Below are 17,130 nucleotides of genomic sequence, written 5' to 3' on the forward strand. Positions count from 1 at the left end.
TCTCCCAATCGAATTCCGTAGCAACCACAGCACAGAGACCGTCCTACTCGCCACGACAGACAACATCCGCACCCTCCTCGACCAAGGACACATCGCAGCCCTGAGCCTACTCGACCTCTCTGCAGCCTTCAACACCGTCTCCCACCAAACACTCACTGCCAGACTCCATGACGCCAGCATGCAGGGAACCGCCCTCAACTGGCTCCACTCCTTCCTCACTGGCAGAACCGAAAGAATCAGACTGCCACCCTTCCTCTCCGAACCCACCGAAACCAAATGCAGAGTACTCCAAGGATCGTCACTCAGCCCCGTGCTCTTCAACATCTACATGGCCCCCCTCACTGCCATCATCAGACAGCACGGACTCAGCATAGTTTCCGGTGCCGACGAAAACCAGCTCATCATCTCCCTCACCAAGGGAGCCATCACCACCACACTCAACTTCCAGGAAAGAATTAACGACATTGCATCCTGGATGAGCAGCAGGTGCCTGAAGCAACTCAGAGAAGACAGAGTCCTCAGACCCTCCCCCTCTGCATTAGACAACACCTGGTGGCCCACAGCCCTCGGCAGCCCACAGACCACTCCCAAAATCTCTGCATCATACTTGACTCCTCCCTCTTCATGACCCGACAGGTCAACGCTGTCGCCACCACCTGCTTTAACACCCTCCACATCCTCCGAAAGACCGTCAAATTGATTCCCCCGAATCAAGGAAGACCGTCACGCACACACCCATAACCAGCAGACTGGACTACAGAAATGCCCTCTATGCCGGGTTCAACAAGTCTCTGCTCTGCAAACTCCAGGCCATACAGAACACCGGAGCCAGACTCATCCTCGGCATTCCTCGACCCGAACACATCACCTAACACCTGCTTAACCTCCACTGGCTCCCTGTTGAAAAGAGAGTAACCTTCAAGATACTTACCCACACCTACAAATGCCTCCACAACACCAAATCCCAATATCTCAACAAGCATCTCCTTCCACGTATCCAAGAGGAACCTCCGATCCGCCGACCTCACCCTCGCCAAACCGCTGTGCATCCGCAGTGCAAGAACGGGAGGAAGAACCTTCTACTACATCGCGGCCCAACCTGGAACGAGTTTCCGATCGACATAAGACGCGCCCCCCACCCTGCACATCTTCAGGAGGAGCCTCAAGACCTGGCTCTTCGGCTGACTGGAGCTACTCTCCCCCACCCCCCACCAGCACCTTGAGACCCTCATGGGTGAGTAGCGTGCTTAAAACTCCCTGATTGTTTGAGTGATTGAATAACTGGCAGGGGTGGGTCAAGACAACACCTTTGGTTTTTTTCCTGGCAGGTGGTGTCTACAGGACAATTCATTGTTACTCAGGGTTCTCAGGGTGAGTGAGCACAGCACACTGAATGCGGATCTATGGTGTGGGAGCAGGGGGATGGATTGAACAAAGGTGACGGGGTGAGTGGTGACGTTATTGGGTGCATGAGAAGTATGACAGCTTTGAGTTGTGAAAGGGTAGGAGATGATATGTGGGGGAAACATAGATTTTAGAGTGGGTGGTTTGGGTTAAGGAAGTCATATTGTATTAGTGAGGTTAACATTAGTTTGTAATGTTATGTTTAGTTAGCAGACCTGTTCTATTAAAGTGGCCTTCTACCGTTAAAAGCTGTAAAATGTTTTTCACATTTAGGCCTGATGGGTGCCCGTGGGGAGCTAAGAAACTGGTCTACCCCGAGGCATTTCAGGCAAGTGGCGCTGTCCTCAGCACTACATGCCCTCATTGGTGGCCTGGGTTACAGAGGGGCCAATAAGCAATTTAGGTGGCAGTAGTGGCTACTACCAGGGAGTAGTGGAGGAACGGGGGGTTAAAAAAAATAAAAGAAAAGGGAAAAATAAAGAAAATTCCACTTACCTTCCTGGTGGCCAGCTCAGCTCTCCTCTGTCCTCTTTGTCGTGTATTAAAGCGAGTGGAGAAGAAGCCAAGTGTTCATGACTGTTTGCCCTTTCCGAAGCGGCCGGCCAAACAGTCATATGCACTTGGAAAGTGCCTACCACTCCTTTCCTGCTCGTCCGGCAGCACTGCCCCACAGCCCCTGCACCATTTAAGAGAAAATAGTGAAAAAAATTATGAAAGCATTGTTATTATAATTGTACTTTTCCTTTGGGGCGACGCTCCTTGCCTTATCAGAGGAGCCGCCACTGTTAGGTGGGTGCTTTGTGTGGGACAGCCTCTCTGGCCACTGTCACAACCAGAAACAGATTAGTCAGAATGTGTCATCCCTTCCTCTCATCCCATTATTAGTTTTCAATTGCACTCACATCCATGTGGATTTCTGTTCCTACAACCATTGTACCCTCATATGATGCTGCTCCTCTTTACCGCATTCTGCGTCCCCCTTTGCAACCCTTTATATTCTTCTTTTTCCTATTACTCTCTGTGAATCACTTGTTCTGGGAAACAGGCGAGTATTCCTGTTGTATATTCCTACTTGATGTCGATATTGGATCTATGCTCCTTTTTCCACATTGTTTACCTCCTTTCTTAGTACGCTACTTACACGTTTATTGTACTATTCTCCTTGATTTTTTTGTTCTATGAGTAAGGCGTTTATTTGTCTGGGATTAAGACGAGAATTCCTGTTGTGTATTCTTACTTTTGTCAATATTTGATTTATGTCCTTTCCTCCTTCCTTTGCGCTCGGATATCTTTCTGGATCTTGTTTGCGCTATATAAAACTTTATAAATAAAAATAAATAAATAAAGCATCTCTTTATCCCGCTTACTTTCGTGACTCTTTAATTGACTTTTAGATTAGGAGAGTGTGGTTATGGATTTCTATTTATTCTAGTGGCCAGTTTATCAGGGCAGGTCTTTCCTTGGCTGCTTTTGTCGCTGCTAAGCAGGTCTGGGTTTTCTAGGAGGTGGTCTCAACAGGACAATTTGTTGTTATGGGGGGTTCTCAAGTTATTGGTATTGGTAAGCACAGTATAGTGAAGACAATCCCATGATTAGGGAACAGAGCAGGGACGGATTTGGGGAAGGTGACAGGGGAGCAAGTGGGGACGTCAGTGGGTGCATAGGTATAGCAGCTCTGGTTGTGAAAGGGTAAGAGCTTACATGGAAGGGAAACTAAGATTTTAGAAGGGTGGTTTGGGATTAGGAAGCCAAAAGTCTTTCTTCTGTCAATTAATGACCATAAAAGCACATAAAAATGTACATAGAACATACAGAATTTAGTCATCAATAGACAATTAAAAATGTAAACATGAAGGTGTCTCCAAAAAAGGCAATGGCGGACAAAAACTGGGGAACATGGGTAAATTATGAGGAAGACTACTTCTGTACACGCCTGGACCCCGATCAGCACCGAAGACACCATCCGCACGGTGAACTCCATCCACTCCGGATCACCGACTGACCCCTGCCCTCACCACGTCTTCAACAAGGCTGACGCTGTCATCGCACCCCACCTGCGAGACATCATCAACACATCCTTCGACACCGCCACCTTCCCTGAGAGCTGGAAGCACGCCGAACTCAGCGCTCTTCTCAAGAAACCCACAGCGGACCCCACCGAACTCAAGAATTACCGCCCCATCTCGCTCCTCCCGTTTCCAGCCAAAGTCATCGAGAAGACCGTCAACAAGCAGATGGCCGCCTTCCTCAAGACGAATGGATCCCTCGACCCCTCATAGTCCGGCTTCCGAGCCAATCACAGCACCGAGACCGCCCTCATCGCCGCCACCGATGACATCCGAGCCCTGATGGACAACGGAGAAACAGCGGCCCTCATCCTCCTAGACCTCTCCGCGGCATTCTACACTGTCTGCCACTGCACCCTAGTACAGCGCCTCAGCAACGTCGGAATCCAGGACAAGGCGCTGGAGTGGATCATCTCCTTCCTCGACGGAAGAACACAGAGAGTCCGCCTACCACCATACAAGTCAGAGGCCACCGAAGTCATCTGCGGCGTCCCCCAAGGATCCTCTCTGAGCCCCACCCTCTTCAACGTCTACATGAGCCCCCTCGCGGCCATCGCACGCCAGCACAACCTCAACATGATCTCCTACGCCGACGACACCCAGCTGATCCTCTCCCTGACCAACGACCCCGCCGCCGCCAGAGCCAACCTGAACGAAGGGATGAAAGAGGTAGCCGAGTGGATGACGACCAGCCGCCTGAAACTGAACTCGGACAAGACGGAGGTCCTCATCCTGGGCTCCTCACCCTCCGCCTGGGACGACTCCTGGTGGCCTCCCGCCCTGGGCACCGCACCCAAACCGACAGACCATGCACGCAACCTGGGCTTCATCCTGGACTCCTCCCTCTCCATGACCAGGCAAGTCAACAACGTCTCCTCGGCGTGCTTCAACATCCTACGCATGCTACGGAAGATCTTCTGGTGGATCCCAACCAAGACCAGGAAGACCGTCACCCAGGCCCTCGTCACCAGCCGACTGGACTACGGCAACGCCCTCTACGCCGGTACCACCGCCAAGCTCCAGAAGAGACTCCAGAGGATCCAGAACGCCTCAGCCAGACTCATCCTCGACATCCCACGAACCAGCCACATCTCCGGACATCTGAGAGACCTTCACTGGCTCCCCGTCAACAAAAGAATCACCTTCCGCCTCCTCACCCACGCACACAAAGCCCTACACGACCAAGGCCCGAGCTACCTCAACAGCCGAGTCAACTTCTACGCTCCCAAACGCCACCTCCGATCAGCCAACCACGCCCTCGCCGCCGTCCCCCGCATCCGAAGAGCGACTACAGGAGGAAGGTCCTTCTCCTACCTGGCCGCCAAGACCTGGAACTCCCTCCCGACCGACCTGCGCCTGACCCAAGACCACCTCTCCTTCAGGAAGAAGCTGAAGACCTGGCTGTTCGAGCAGTAGCGACACCCCCCCACCCCCAGCGCCTTGAGACCCTACGGGTATGTAGCGCGCTCTATAAATGTCATTGATTGATTGATTGATTGATTGATTGTACTAAAAGAAAGTTTGTTATTATAACATAAAACCCATTTTTGCAAAGAGCGAAACTCAATCATGGTCAATTAGTGTACATCTTCCTTAATTTCAAAGCAGAGACAATAAGGTTTAAAACCGCATAACATAAAGAAGGGGGAGTTTAGACGCAGAATAGCCTGCAGCCCTTCTTTATATGTTCGACTGTGCATTGGTGGACTAGGAGCGGTCTGACTCTCACGCTCACTCCTTTCCCTACCTGCGACTTCCTTCCTTCCCAATGCAGTTCAAGCTCAACTACCCAGTCCATGTAATTCTATCCGTCGTCTAGTTACCAACCAACAAAATCCGCAGCTAGCGTCACCTTACCTCCTGCAGCCTAGCATCGCATCCCGGCTACACGCATATCCCGCCCCCTTTCCTCTGCAATTGGCCACTGTACATCCGCTGCCACTTGTGGTTCGTTGATAGTCCAATCGTCACAGAGGTGGGCGGTTCGCGACAGTGATAGACGTGACCCGGTTAGGATTGGTTGGCCTGCGGGGAGCTGTCACTGAAAAGCAGGAGTAGAGTAGGGGAGGGGGCGCGGGCTCGGAAGAAGCAAGTAGGGGAGCGAGGGGCGGTAGCGCATCCTGGTCCGCACTGCGCGCTCTGCCGCTGTCTGAGTCGTGGGCCGCTCCTGCAGGCAGAGGGCAGTGCTTAGTGCCTACCTCCTATTCCCCCTGGGTATCAGAGGCAAATCTATATTTTATAAGTGTATTTTTTTAAATAACTACTCCAGAGAAGGGAAAGACCCGGAACGATCATGGCGCAGCCAGACAAGAAGTTTTTCGAGAACCTTTCGGGCTCCGGTAAAGCCATCGCGGTGCTGACCAGCGGAGGGGATGCTCAAGGTAAGCGGCTCGCGGGAGGCGAGGGACGAGGGACGTGATCTAGCGCTGGGTGGAGGTCAGAGTGGGGACCCTGCATTTGGAGATGTGTTCTCCTCCTGGGAAAATAATCTCCAACTGCTGTGGCACCCAGCTCACGCTCGGCATCCATGGGGACGCGAGGGATGTTACGTGCCAAGCATGCTCCACGGGAAGGCGGTGACTAACGAATTACATAGAGGAAGTGCAGTTTATGAAAAACTAGAGCCTGTGAGAAACGTTGGTGCATAAGCACTCAACGGATGAGAAGAGATGTTATCTGTGTTCAGCAAAGACGTGACCTAATGTAACATAAAAAAAGCATACAGCGGAGAGGAAATGCGGGATGTTGGTGCTGCCCATCGTTTATACACAGTTCATAGGTGTGAATTATACAAATTCAGACTAGGGGTGTGTGGCTAGAGTTTCCTCTGGAGAGTAATAAATACGCGTACTTCGCCTTTGGCGTGGAACAAATTAATTGTTTTTTGTCTGGTAGGGGGTGTCTACTCTACTTAGCTTGATTTGGCACCTGCAAGCACGATCTAAGCCTGTGTCCATAGATCCGCTTCCAGGCTTTAGCCTGGGTTTAGGAATACTTAGCCCGTCTGTGCCTGTGATGAGGGGCACTAGTCAAAACTTTGATTAATATTATTTGACACCTGATCAGAATAAACCTTGGCTGAAGGATGTATGCGCAGATGTAGCCCCGTGGCGTAACGCAAAACGACACCCCCCAGCAGAATGCGGTGAGGGGTCACTGAGAGTCCCATATCTCACAGATAGCCATTGGCGTTCTCTCTAAAGGGGGCATAAGGAGGTCGAGCCCCTCTCGAGCCCCTCCCCCGCCCCCCGCTTGGAGGGGCCTGCGTTATGCCCCTGGTGCCCATTTGGTTTGGATCGCAACTTACTATATAACCCGCATTGGAGTGGCTCCCTGAGTCAATTCTTCAGCACATTGGCACCGTTTCGTCGCAGTGTGTGTTAATGTGTGGTACATGTGTATGCGTGGTTGTGTCTGTAGTTGTGTATGTACGCGCGTCTGACTGGCGCAGAGGTGTGCGTGCGTACGTGTGCACCATCCCTGGAGACGCGCGAGAGCAGAAATGTCCTCTCTGTATGTCTGCTTCAGTGGCCAGTCACTGCTGTCTCTGACCCGCGGATTGCCTTGTGTTGCGCTGACGGATTAAACTCTCTTCCTTCCGGATTCCAAGAACGCTTGGTGTTACCTGCGGGATCCCAGGCCTGGCCTTTCTAGGGATGGGCTCCGGAGCTCATCTTTTTAACACGACCCGGCTTTAGTAGCGGGGAGGGCTGAGAAGCCGAGAGTAATCGGTGCTTCAGAACACAGACCCCATATGCTGCAATGCAGGTTTTCTATGTGCATTTACAGTCACGGTCACGTCACCCACGGCTTTCGTTTTCACTGTTAACAGAACATATTTCCTTTACTTGCTGAGTTAAGGGAGCACACAGAGGGACTGTGTTCAACAAACGGAGGGAACACGTATTGCACGCAATCCTGCAACGTTGGCATCCCGTTTACAATATACACGATGCTGCTGTGATTTGAGGCCTGTTGCACAGCCCGACATTCACTAGACATATGACTTCCTTCATGTAGAAACATGTATAATGGCCGAGCGGGAATTTTCCTTAGGATGCAATATGTTGGTGTAATCATGGGGTGCAAAGTACCACTAGTGCTACCCCTGTGGTGTAGGGTTTCCTCAAATCCTCCAGCGGGCCCCTGTCCCCTACGGATATGGGAGACTCAGGGGCCTTCTTTAAATTCTGCCTGTTAGCCCCATCCTTTTGCCTTACGTCATTGAGCGTAATGTGATGTGCAATTCGTAGAGCACAAGGCGGGTGTCTAGAGCTAGATATACCTCAGTATTTACCGGAAAAGACATTCTTGTCGCAGGAGCAAGTGTGTCACCGCGCAGGATGTGAGGCAGAGATATAGGAGGGTGGGGATTCAGAAACGCTAGCATCATGGGAGGGTGGGGATTCAGAAACGCTAGCATCATGGCAGGGTCTTGAATGGTGCAGGTGTGATGATGGACTCCATTGCAGTGGGCCCAGAGCAGTGATCCAGGTTTAAACCGTTGTCTAATCTCAGTTCCTTCGTTAATCGGATCCACCTGCCAGAGGTGAAACTTCCATTAGTGCAGCAGGAGCAGTGGCGCCGGGGTTCAGAGACCCGAGGGGCCCACTGAACCCTGATTATCGCTCCATTTTAATACCCAAACCGCAGCCAGGGAGCCAATTTCCTTGCTCGCTCTAGGGCCTATGACTCATTAGTATTTCGCGTGCCCACGGTTTATGGGGAGACTGATTATTATAATAAATGTTTCTATCACTGGCGGTGATAACAGCGGGGTGCCCACCTTAACTATCTGGTTCTCCCAGTGTTCATTTTTTCCTCTAACTCGTTAATGTGTTTTCGCTTCCAATGGTGCGATAATGATGATGTCAGCATTTTGGGCCAGCACCTGTGTTGAAATAGGAAATTAGGACACTTTGCCTGTTGTCCGGTAGGAAAAGTTGAGTGTCCTCCATGATTCTTGTGGTACTCGTCCGGGGACTCCCTCTCTCGCTCTCACACAGAGAGGCGCCCCGCCTCCCGCCCACAGCTGCCTAACTCCCCGCGAGAGGCACTGTGCCCCCTTCAACTCTCCTCAGCCTCCCGTGACGAGTTCGGTGACTCATTCCTCTGTGGCTGTGACTGTCTGTGCCCTTCCTTTCCTCGGACTCTCCTTTGAAGGGGGCAGGGCATCCTCTTCCTATGCTGATGATGCATCTACCTCCGCTATGATAGGGACCGTGATGCCCCCCCCCTCCCCCCTTCCCCCAATATCCTTCATCACGACCTCCGCTGTGATTGGGAAGTTGCGCCTGCTCTCCCTGAAGTCGCTGCCCCCTCTCCCCTGACCCTTCCCTGAGACAGGGACGATGGTCCCCATCTCCACAGCCCTGGAGCGGAGACGCCTCTCCCTCTCTCCCCTCTGCCTCCCGTGTGTACGTGATCCGCTGCAAGTCTCTGCAGCTTCCTCTTCCGTGCGTCACGGTGCGGGCGGAGGTGGCAGCAGCTGCTGGAGGGGAGCGGGGGATGCCCACCCGGCCCTGCTCGCCTTCCCCTCTCAATGTCACTCTCCTGCATCCGTGCACTGGCTGCGGAAAGCACGCTCTGATGTAGGAAGCTGGCACGTTTCCTTCCGCCCGCAGACATCAGAGCATCCAGGCGCCATGGACAGCAATGGCGATGCTCGGCCGCTCGGTTACAATCCATATCGTTGGGCGGTATTATTAATTCAGGTGATGCAGCGCGCTCCTGCATCCACAGCGTGCTCTTGCCCGTCCCTCTTTTCATTACTTCCCGTGTTTTTCTTCATCTCAGAGTGATGACCTTGACGGATGTAGGGTGTGACCTTCACTTCTTGCGGGTTTCTTTGCGTTTAACTCCAAACGGAGGAGGGCGGGATTTATATTATTTTACCGTAGATTTCCAGAATAGTGCCAGATAATATACGAGAAAGACAAACATAAAGGTTTAAAAGCAGTGTGGCTTTAAGATAACAGAAGCAGCCTCCCCCCTGAGGAAGGCAGTTTACGTGAATGAGTGTATTTTAACTAAAGTATACAAAACGAGATGGATAACATGTTTGAATCTATATCAGCCACTCATAGTGACTCGAATCCGTCGTTATTTCGTACACCATGTCACCTCTGTTTGGACCCGGCCATTTTCAAATCAGTCCTGACACTGTTCAAATGGAACAGTCCAACTCAAATTGCCAAGTCCTGGACTGTCAATCCAGGCCCTCTCTCAACCAGAACACAAGCAACCCAGGACCGCTTCACCCTAGTTTTAATTCACCGTACATTGGCACACCAGCCGCTGTGTACAGGTGTAATCCGGTAAATGAAGCCTTTTTTTTTGTACACAGCAGCAGGTATGGCAACTCGGGCCCTGACCTGGCTCTGAAGCAGGGCCTGAAGCGGCACAGCTGTGAACCAGCCGGGCGCCAGTCAACCTAACTTCAAAGATGACGTATAACCAGGGTGCGGGTCATGTACAGTGCGAGAACGAGAAGACATACCCACGTATCCGACCACAAAGGTCAAGGATGTGGAGAGGGAGCTGGGGTAGAGTGGGTGACGCAACCGTGATTTATAAAGATGTATATATGCTCAGGGACCCTGTCTGGGCGTTGAGGGGAGGTGCGTGAAAGCCTAAGCGCAAAGAGCACGTGCCAGATAACATACTGCTGGGGTGGGAACGTTCTGGACTGATGTAAGGGAACAGGGGGTGTTTGCCCACTCCATGGTCGGAAGGAGGTGGGAGAAAAGTCAGTCACTCGCCTGATTTGCCTGATTTATGTTTTGACCTCTCTCATGTTCAAAAAGCACTGGGTTAAAAGAATATTTATGATATGGCAACAAAATTCTGATATGCCTGGATGCTTTGCCTCGACTTTGGAAAGCTCTGACACAGGGCCACCGACATAATCTTTGAATCCGGCCTGTCAGCCGCCACCTCTCCTTGGCACTGGGCGAAGACAGGTCTGAGTGGTGCTCCTGGTGGAGGGTGGGGACAGCGCCCGCAGAGACACGCAAAACCGTACAACCTCTCAAGGTCACCCCGCTGCGGTGGCCCCAGGGACTTTTATTTTTAGAAAATAGAGCGAAACGAGGCGGGGCAGTGAAGGCAATGCAGGAGCACAGAGAGAGAGTGAAGCAGACAGACAGCACGCCACAGCCGGGGGGAAGCTGGGCGCTGCCACATCATATTCGGGCCTGTTGCATCACTTCACCCCCTCACAGGACTGCTGGCCTGTGGTTGCAGGTTTATTGCAGCTAATGTGAAACGAATGCGTTGTTTACGAAGACGCGTGTCACGTTCATAAAAAATAACTCCACATGATGGCATGTGCTCCTTAAGTGTCTTGGGTCAAAACATATCCATCAAATTGCCCGGGCTGTATGTATTTATTTATTTATGCGTTTTTATATAGCGCGGTCTTTACCCGAAGGTGTCAGAGCGCTTCACAAAAGGAACAGAACTGACACAAGAGAACATTACAAGTGAACAAATTACAAAAGCAAAAGTTACATTACATAAGGCAAAAGTAACAGTCGCAAGTGAACAAAATACAAGAGGTAGCAAACTGTGCATTACAGGAGGAAAAAGTGACATGTGTGCAGGTTACAAAAGCGTACTTGACTGCTGCCTCACTCTCCCGCCAGGAAGAAGTGGCGTAGCAAATGCAAAGGCTCTCGTGCAAGTAAGGAAAAGTCCTTCCTTACTGTCCATGAACGCTCAGCTGCAGAAGTGTGCAGAAGATTTACATTACATCCCCAGGACAGACTTTTTAAAGCACGCCATCTAAAGTGGCAGTATACCTGCTGCCATTCCAGTGACATCCATTTTAAACCACCGCCAGGCCTGCGGGAGACCGTCACAGGGAGGGTCACTCCCCCAAAGCTCACAGCTGTACGTATAACTCTGCCAGAACAACAGTACTCTTAGAAGACCCGGAGCGCGGATGTAGAAACCAGGCAGTGTTTCACTTTGGCCCCGCGGTTCAGGAAGTGCTAAACAGTATAGAATTCCTTACATGGTAATGCAGAACGAGATTCCCCGGCAGGAGCAGCTCCCACAAAATACAGTGCTCTTCCTGTAGCCGCAGGTCACCAGAGGCGCCTCCTGTGCTCTTAATACAGAGATGACGCTTCTGCTTTTGTTGTAGTTAGACGGGGTCCAAAGTTTCTCATTTTCAGACACATTTAATTTTACCGCTTTATTATTGGACTCGCATTCGGTTATCCAATCACCAATGACTCCCGAAGTGTAAAACAATAACACGAAAGACGACAAAGCACGGTGAAGGAATTGGGTAAAAAATACTCCATGACCCATATTTAGAGGTTAAGGTGTATCAGAGGAAAGGGGTTGGGGTCACAAGGGGCGGGACTTGAAAAGCCGCGCATCACAGTCAACTTTGACATTTATTAAAAAATCTGCTGCAAATAAATTGGCAACAAGGAGATATGTGACAGTAAACCGGGCCTAGGTTACTTAATTGGTCACATAGAGGCCGCGTTTTAAAATATCTTACCGGTTTAAGACACCTGCTGTGGGGAACATTGTGTTCCCAGCAATGTTGAAGCGATTGTACAAGTGGTAAAATAACTCAAGTGGTTAACACAGGACTCGGAGAGCTCTGTGCTTTATCCACTCACTGTTACCTCTTAAAGTGTCAAAGGCCGTTAATGTGCCAGCTGCAAAGTTCATCGTGTAACATGCAGCTCACAGATTTGTATTTCTGTTATATAGGTAAGTGAATAAATGAATGAATTTAGATTTATAAGGTGCCTGGTTACTCCAAGGGAGTGTCCCACGCTAAGCAAAAACAGGGCCTGGCAAGTCAGTGGCAGGTGGGCTTCTAACTCTGTCTACAGAGCCAGGTCTTCAGATTTATGCGGAAACTTGCCTCAGACTATTCAAGTCTTAGGCTAATTGGCATAGAATTCCATAGCTTGGCTGTGCACAGCCCAAACGAGCACCCCCCCCCCCCCCCCCCCCCCAGACGTGACTGACGTACTCTGGGATTTGCTGCGAGCGCTGCTTCTCCAGATCTAAGTGCTCTGGAAGGAGTGTAAGCCTTGATCAGGGGGAAGAGATAACTGAGAGGGGCCCCGCCATTACAATATCCTGTGAGTGAAACACAGCGCTTTAAATAAGATCCTGTGTTTAACTGGGAGCCAGTGAAGTTCAGCCAAACCGTGGCACCCGGGCTGCAGCGTTTTGTACTCCTTGCAGTATTGCCAGCCTGCCTCTTGAAGTGCCTAAGTAGAGCACATTACAGTCTTCGAGCCGCGACACCAGCAGGGCCTGCACTACTATTTTTTGTGGATTAGCCTCAGAAACTATTGCCCAGAAACAATTGCGGTTGACACTAAGATCATTTTGTTTCTTCCAGTACTTAGGTTGCAAAGCTTCTAATACAGTACAGTGAATTTTTTTTACCAGCATCGAGGAGCTGCGTGCTATTTGTAGGTCATGGGTTTGGATCCTTATTGTTTTTTTTCTCAATCTGGTATTATTCCAAGATTGCAAAGAAGGGTTCCTTTGGGAAGTAATAAAGCCTTGTTAGTACAGGCAACAACAATCACCGCATTACGGTTTATGTCATGACTTTGTGTTTCCCCTCACCATTCACTCTTAACATATCATTTCTACAAGTATGGACGATACGTGATTCCTAAACCTTATAACCCTCAATGTCTGTGTCCTGTGTATTGAGTTACACCCTTGCATTATTTATCGTGCCTCTGTGTGTGATATAAAGCACCCTCACATCCTACACTGGGGTGAATAGTGATATAAAAGAATTAAATAAAAACGTAGTAGGTACCATTTAAATGAATATTTGTGTAATTAATTATGCAGAAAAATACATCTTGAATGTTTGCAGAGCAAGAACATCTCTTACACAGGGAGTTGAACAAAGTTAAAAGCGTACCACCAATAGAGGCATTGAAGGGCGCAGGTGACTAATGGACACAAGAAACTGACCCCCTTCTCACTGGTTCAGTAGTAAAAAAAAAACAGCCATGATTGGGATTCAATGGAGTTTTCTAACACATGCAAGTCTTAACCACTCTGGACCCCAGTACTGCTGGGGTAACAATAGAAAAACCCTTGACTTGCACATAATGTAGCCCAGTGCCTCAAATGGGGGGAAAAAAGTTCATGTAGTTATCAAATTAGGCTGTGCGTGAGGGGACAGGGCCACAGGGCATGGCTACGATGTAGAGCTAGAGGCATACATTTAATGGGATCCAGATGATAGGCTTTTTTTGCTATCTGAAGTCAATATTGTATCAGCTGCATACCTCCTTCACACACCTACCTACAGAATCATAGTTAAAACTGCCACATATGAAACTATCATTCTGTACACTTTGCATGAGGACAAGGATTGGATGCGCATGTTGTCTGACCAACTTTGTGACTCACTGGCAGGCATGATGAGAATCTCACACTGCCTTCATCTTCAAGTCACCACACGAGGAGAATGGGAGCCATTCTCTCAACTCACTACACTGCTTATTATCTTCGGGCTCCTCTATAAATCTTTTTGCTCCTTTTCTTATGTCCCTTATTTTTCCACTGGTCCTCATTATCCCACACGCCTCACCTCGAATGTGGGTAATGGCTGGCCTCCCTATTGAGTGGCAGCCATCTCCTACGGACATGATTACAGGGCGTCTTACTGGATCACTTTCAAATCCCCTTGAAGCCCTGTCCCCACATTTGATCTGGAGGAATCCTTGTGTGCATTGGAAGGTTCAGGGCAGGATAAATTATGGTTGCCACCTGCCCAGTTTTTCACTCACATGACTTATATATTCTTCTGAGAAAGGTTGCAACCCACTTCACATTGCAGCAGGAACTTAAGTCTAGCTCACTGGGTCTTGTCTGGCGCTAGATTGAAGGAGGGAACTGCTATGAAGTCGGTGGTGACTGCCTGGTGATGGACCTCCTAGCTGGATTCTTTATCTGGCTGCTGTGGGCTTGCAGGAAACAAAGCCGGTCAGTCCTCTTCTATGCTCCTCGCTGGGGTGAGCTGAAATGACCGTCCTCTTTGTTTGCTGGGGGTAGTCGGCACTCACAGCTGCATTGGCAAAGAAGTAAAGGAAAGCCTCTGCAAGTAGCTCCCTTTGGATGGATTCCCTTTCTTCCTGCCACATTCCAACATTAAGGGTGAAGGCTTCTCATAGGAAAATGGCCAGGAAAGGGTGAGCTGTAGAGTAGAAACACTGCCCATGCTGATATGACCACTTCTCCCAAAATCCAACATGCCCTAGTGAGTATCAGTACTCCCTCAATCCTGTAGAAGTTCTGCTACTCGGTATCTGTAAGTACTTGCCAATTTAAAGCACTGATGTGGCCGGAGCGCTTTTCTACCCATACCTTCAAACTCATGATTCTGTAGGCTAGAACGTTATCTGTTTGTTTTCTCAACTTAAAATAAAGAGGAAACTATGTTCTGCTTGTCCTAACTCAGGAAAAAGCAGACCATACCAACCTAAAACATATTACAGAAGGCCATATTCACTCACCTCAACCAATCACTTATGCAGTATTGGTGTCATTGTAGATGCATCTATTTTCATTGATTAACTGTGAACATTTCTTTGCAATTGCACCTTTCTGAAATGGCTACATATCAGTCCTTATTTTGTAAATAAATCAGTAAACAAATGTAGAGCCCAAATTTGTTCTCATTGACTGACACTAATGCTGCACAATGATAGGTGTACTGAATATCAAGACTGCCTATTCTTGGTTCATCGTCAGCCAGTTTCTTCCACCACCCTACACATCCTGTCGATATGCAACGCTTACAACGTGCGCGTTACCACGACCTACCATTACCATGCGGTTGTAACAACGAAAGTTGTTACAACGAATTGCGCTGGGGGGCGCTCGAGGATAGTAAATCATTTAATTTACTATCCCAACACCTTCCCTACTATCCACGGGGACTGGTGTTGGAATAGTAAATTAAATGTTTTAAATTTGCGACCCCCCAACGCAAGTCGTTGTAATGACTTGCGTTGTTACAACCGCGTTGTAATGGTAGGTCGTTGTAACGCGCGCGTGGTAACATCATATATCTATCCTGTCTCTGTATCTCACTATTGCGATTGCAGTAGGGAAAATCGAATCCCAAATATCGACAGGACAGAAAATAGTTTCTTCTTTATTGAGGTAGAAATTATCGAAAGGTGGACAGTGGGGGGTAAGGTTTTGCTATTCTTAACTGCACACCTACATACCTTGAAGATATATATATATCACCAAGGAATGTGTATTTGCAGTTAAGCATAAAACATGTATAGAAATGCAAACCAATAAACAGTAAATTTAATAAAATAAATGACACCAAACTGAAAAATATCAAACATGAGGAAGTAGTAACATGAATTGGTAAAGTTTTAAGTGGAACTAGTGACAAAAAGCACAAAGTGCCAATGATAGTTCAATAATTTCAGTAGAATCGGACCTAGGCACAATTTTACGCTGACCGCGATAGAGCGCGGTTTGATACACAAACCAAGTTTGTTCTTGTCAAAAGTATTACCTTCAGACTTTAGCACTCTAAGTCTGAATCCACCACAGGATTCCACTTCAAAAGTTTCCCAGGACCCTAGGGGAGTCACTTAGAGGCTCGCAGGGTGGCTGGTAGAGGTCAAAAGAAGTGGCTAGTTTAGGTGTAGTTGCTACTGGTCACCTAGGTATCGGCAGGAAAAGGCCTCTTGTAGCTTGTTGTGCCTATGTAGCTATAACAGGAGGTCAGCTTAATGCTCCTTGGAGTCCACTTCTTTGTCCTGGGTATGAGAGAGAGTAGGTCCAGGACTCTTGGGCACTTCTCAGGTTGCAAACAGCAGGTTCAGTCCTCTTTTGATCTTATTCAGGTCCAGGAGTGCTTTTAAATCGGTACCTGGAGATGCCACATTTATGCCTGGCACAAAGTAGTGGTGGGAATGACCCCTGAGAATGCCATAACCAATGGGGGTAAAGGTTGCCGGGGTTAACCCTACCTATTTTGCACATTTCAAGATGGCCAAAGTCTTCGGCCACACTAAATTGAGCTCTGCAGACTGAGTTTGTGTATTGGGAGTGTAATGTGATGATTCTAGTACCCTGCCACATCTAACACTAAAATCCAGTTGAGGGAGTCCCTGTACATGCAAGAGCCTCAGAGACAGATGTCTGGAAGAACAAGGCTGAGTCTTCAGCAACCAGACAGTGGATGCACACACATTGTTTTGAAATTCAGTTTTTATCCTTTGAAGTTTACCTCACGTGTTATACATGAACCCAGCAGACCTGTCAAATAGGCTTTGGCAATGTAATGTCACAAAGAGGCCCACTCTGATTGGGGCCTGCATGGCTGCTGGGGTGGGGGGTGGAAGAAGGAAGAAGGGCCCTGCTTTAGTGTCAGCTAACATTTGCCTGATACAGGGGAGGTTTTTTGATGTGCGCCTCAATTGTCTTATGAAAAACCCCAGCAGATCTGTCAAGCAGAATCTGACATTTAAGACATTTTTGACACTTTAGTATGAAAAAGGATCCTCACAGCCTTACCCTGCAAATGCTGTCTGTTTCAGATTGGTCATCTCTGCTCATTCAAGTCAACCTATTGTTCGCTCCTGGCAGCAAGTTCACACCTCATTAACACCTATTC

At 49.0% G+C, this 17,130-nt stretch overlaps 1 protein-coding gene across 4 annotated transcripts in view; it reads left to right on the forward strand.

Annotated features, from left to right (window-relative positions):
* The first annotated feature begins 5,461 nt into the window (after positions 1 to 5,461).
* The window catches only part of PFKP (phosphofructokinase, platelet), a 332,348-nt gene continuing 320,679 nt past the window's right edge, over positions 5,462 to 17,130 (forward strand). For all 4 annotated transcript variants that reach the window (XM_086941516.1, XM_086941517.1, XM_086941518.1 and 1 more), the window contains exon 1: positions 5,462 to 5,851. In XM_086941516.1, coding sequence (XP_086797642.1) covers positions 5,764 to 5,851 — 88 coding nt within the window. In that variant the 5' untranslated portion in view covers positions 5,462 to 5,763. The remainder of the gene's footprint in view (positions 5,852 to 17,130) is intronic.

The sequence above is a fragment of the Lissotriton vulgaris genome, chromosome 10, assembly GCF_964263255.1.
Source record: "Lissotriton vulgaris chromosome 10, aLisVul1.2, whole genome shotgun sequence".
Classification (NCBI taxonomy): domain Eukaryota; kingdom Metazoa; phylum Chordata; class Amphibia; order Caudata; family Salamandridae; genus Lissotriton; species Lissotriton vulgaris.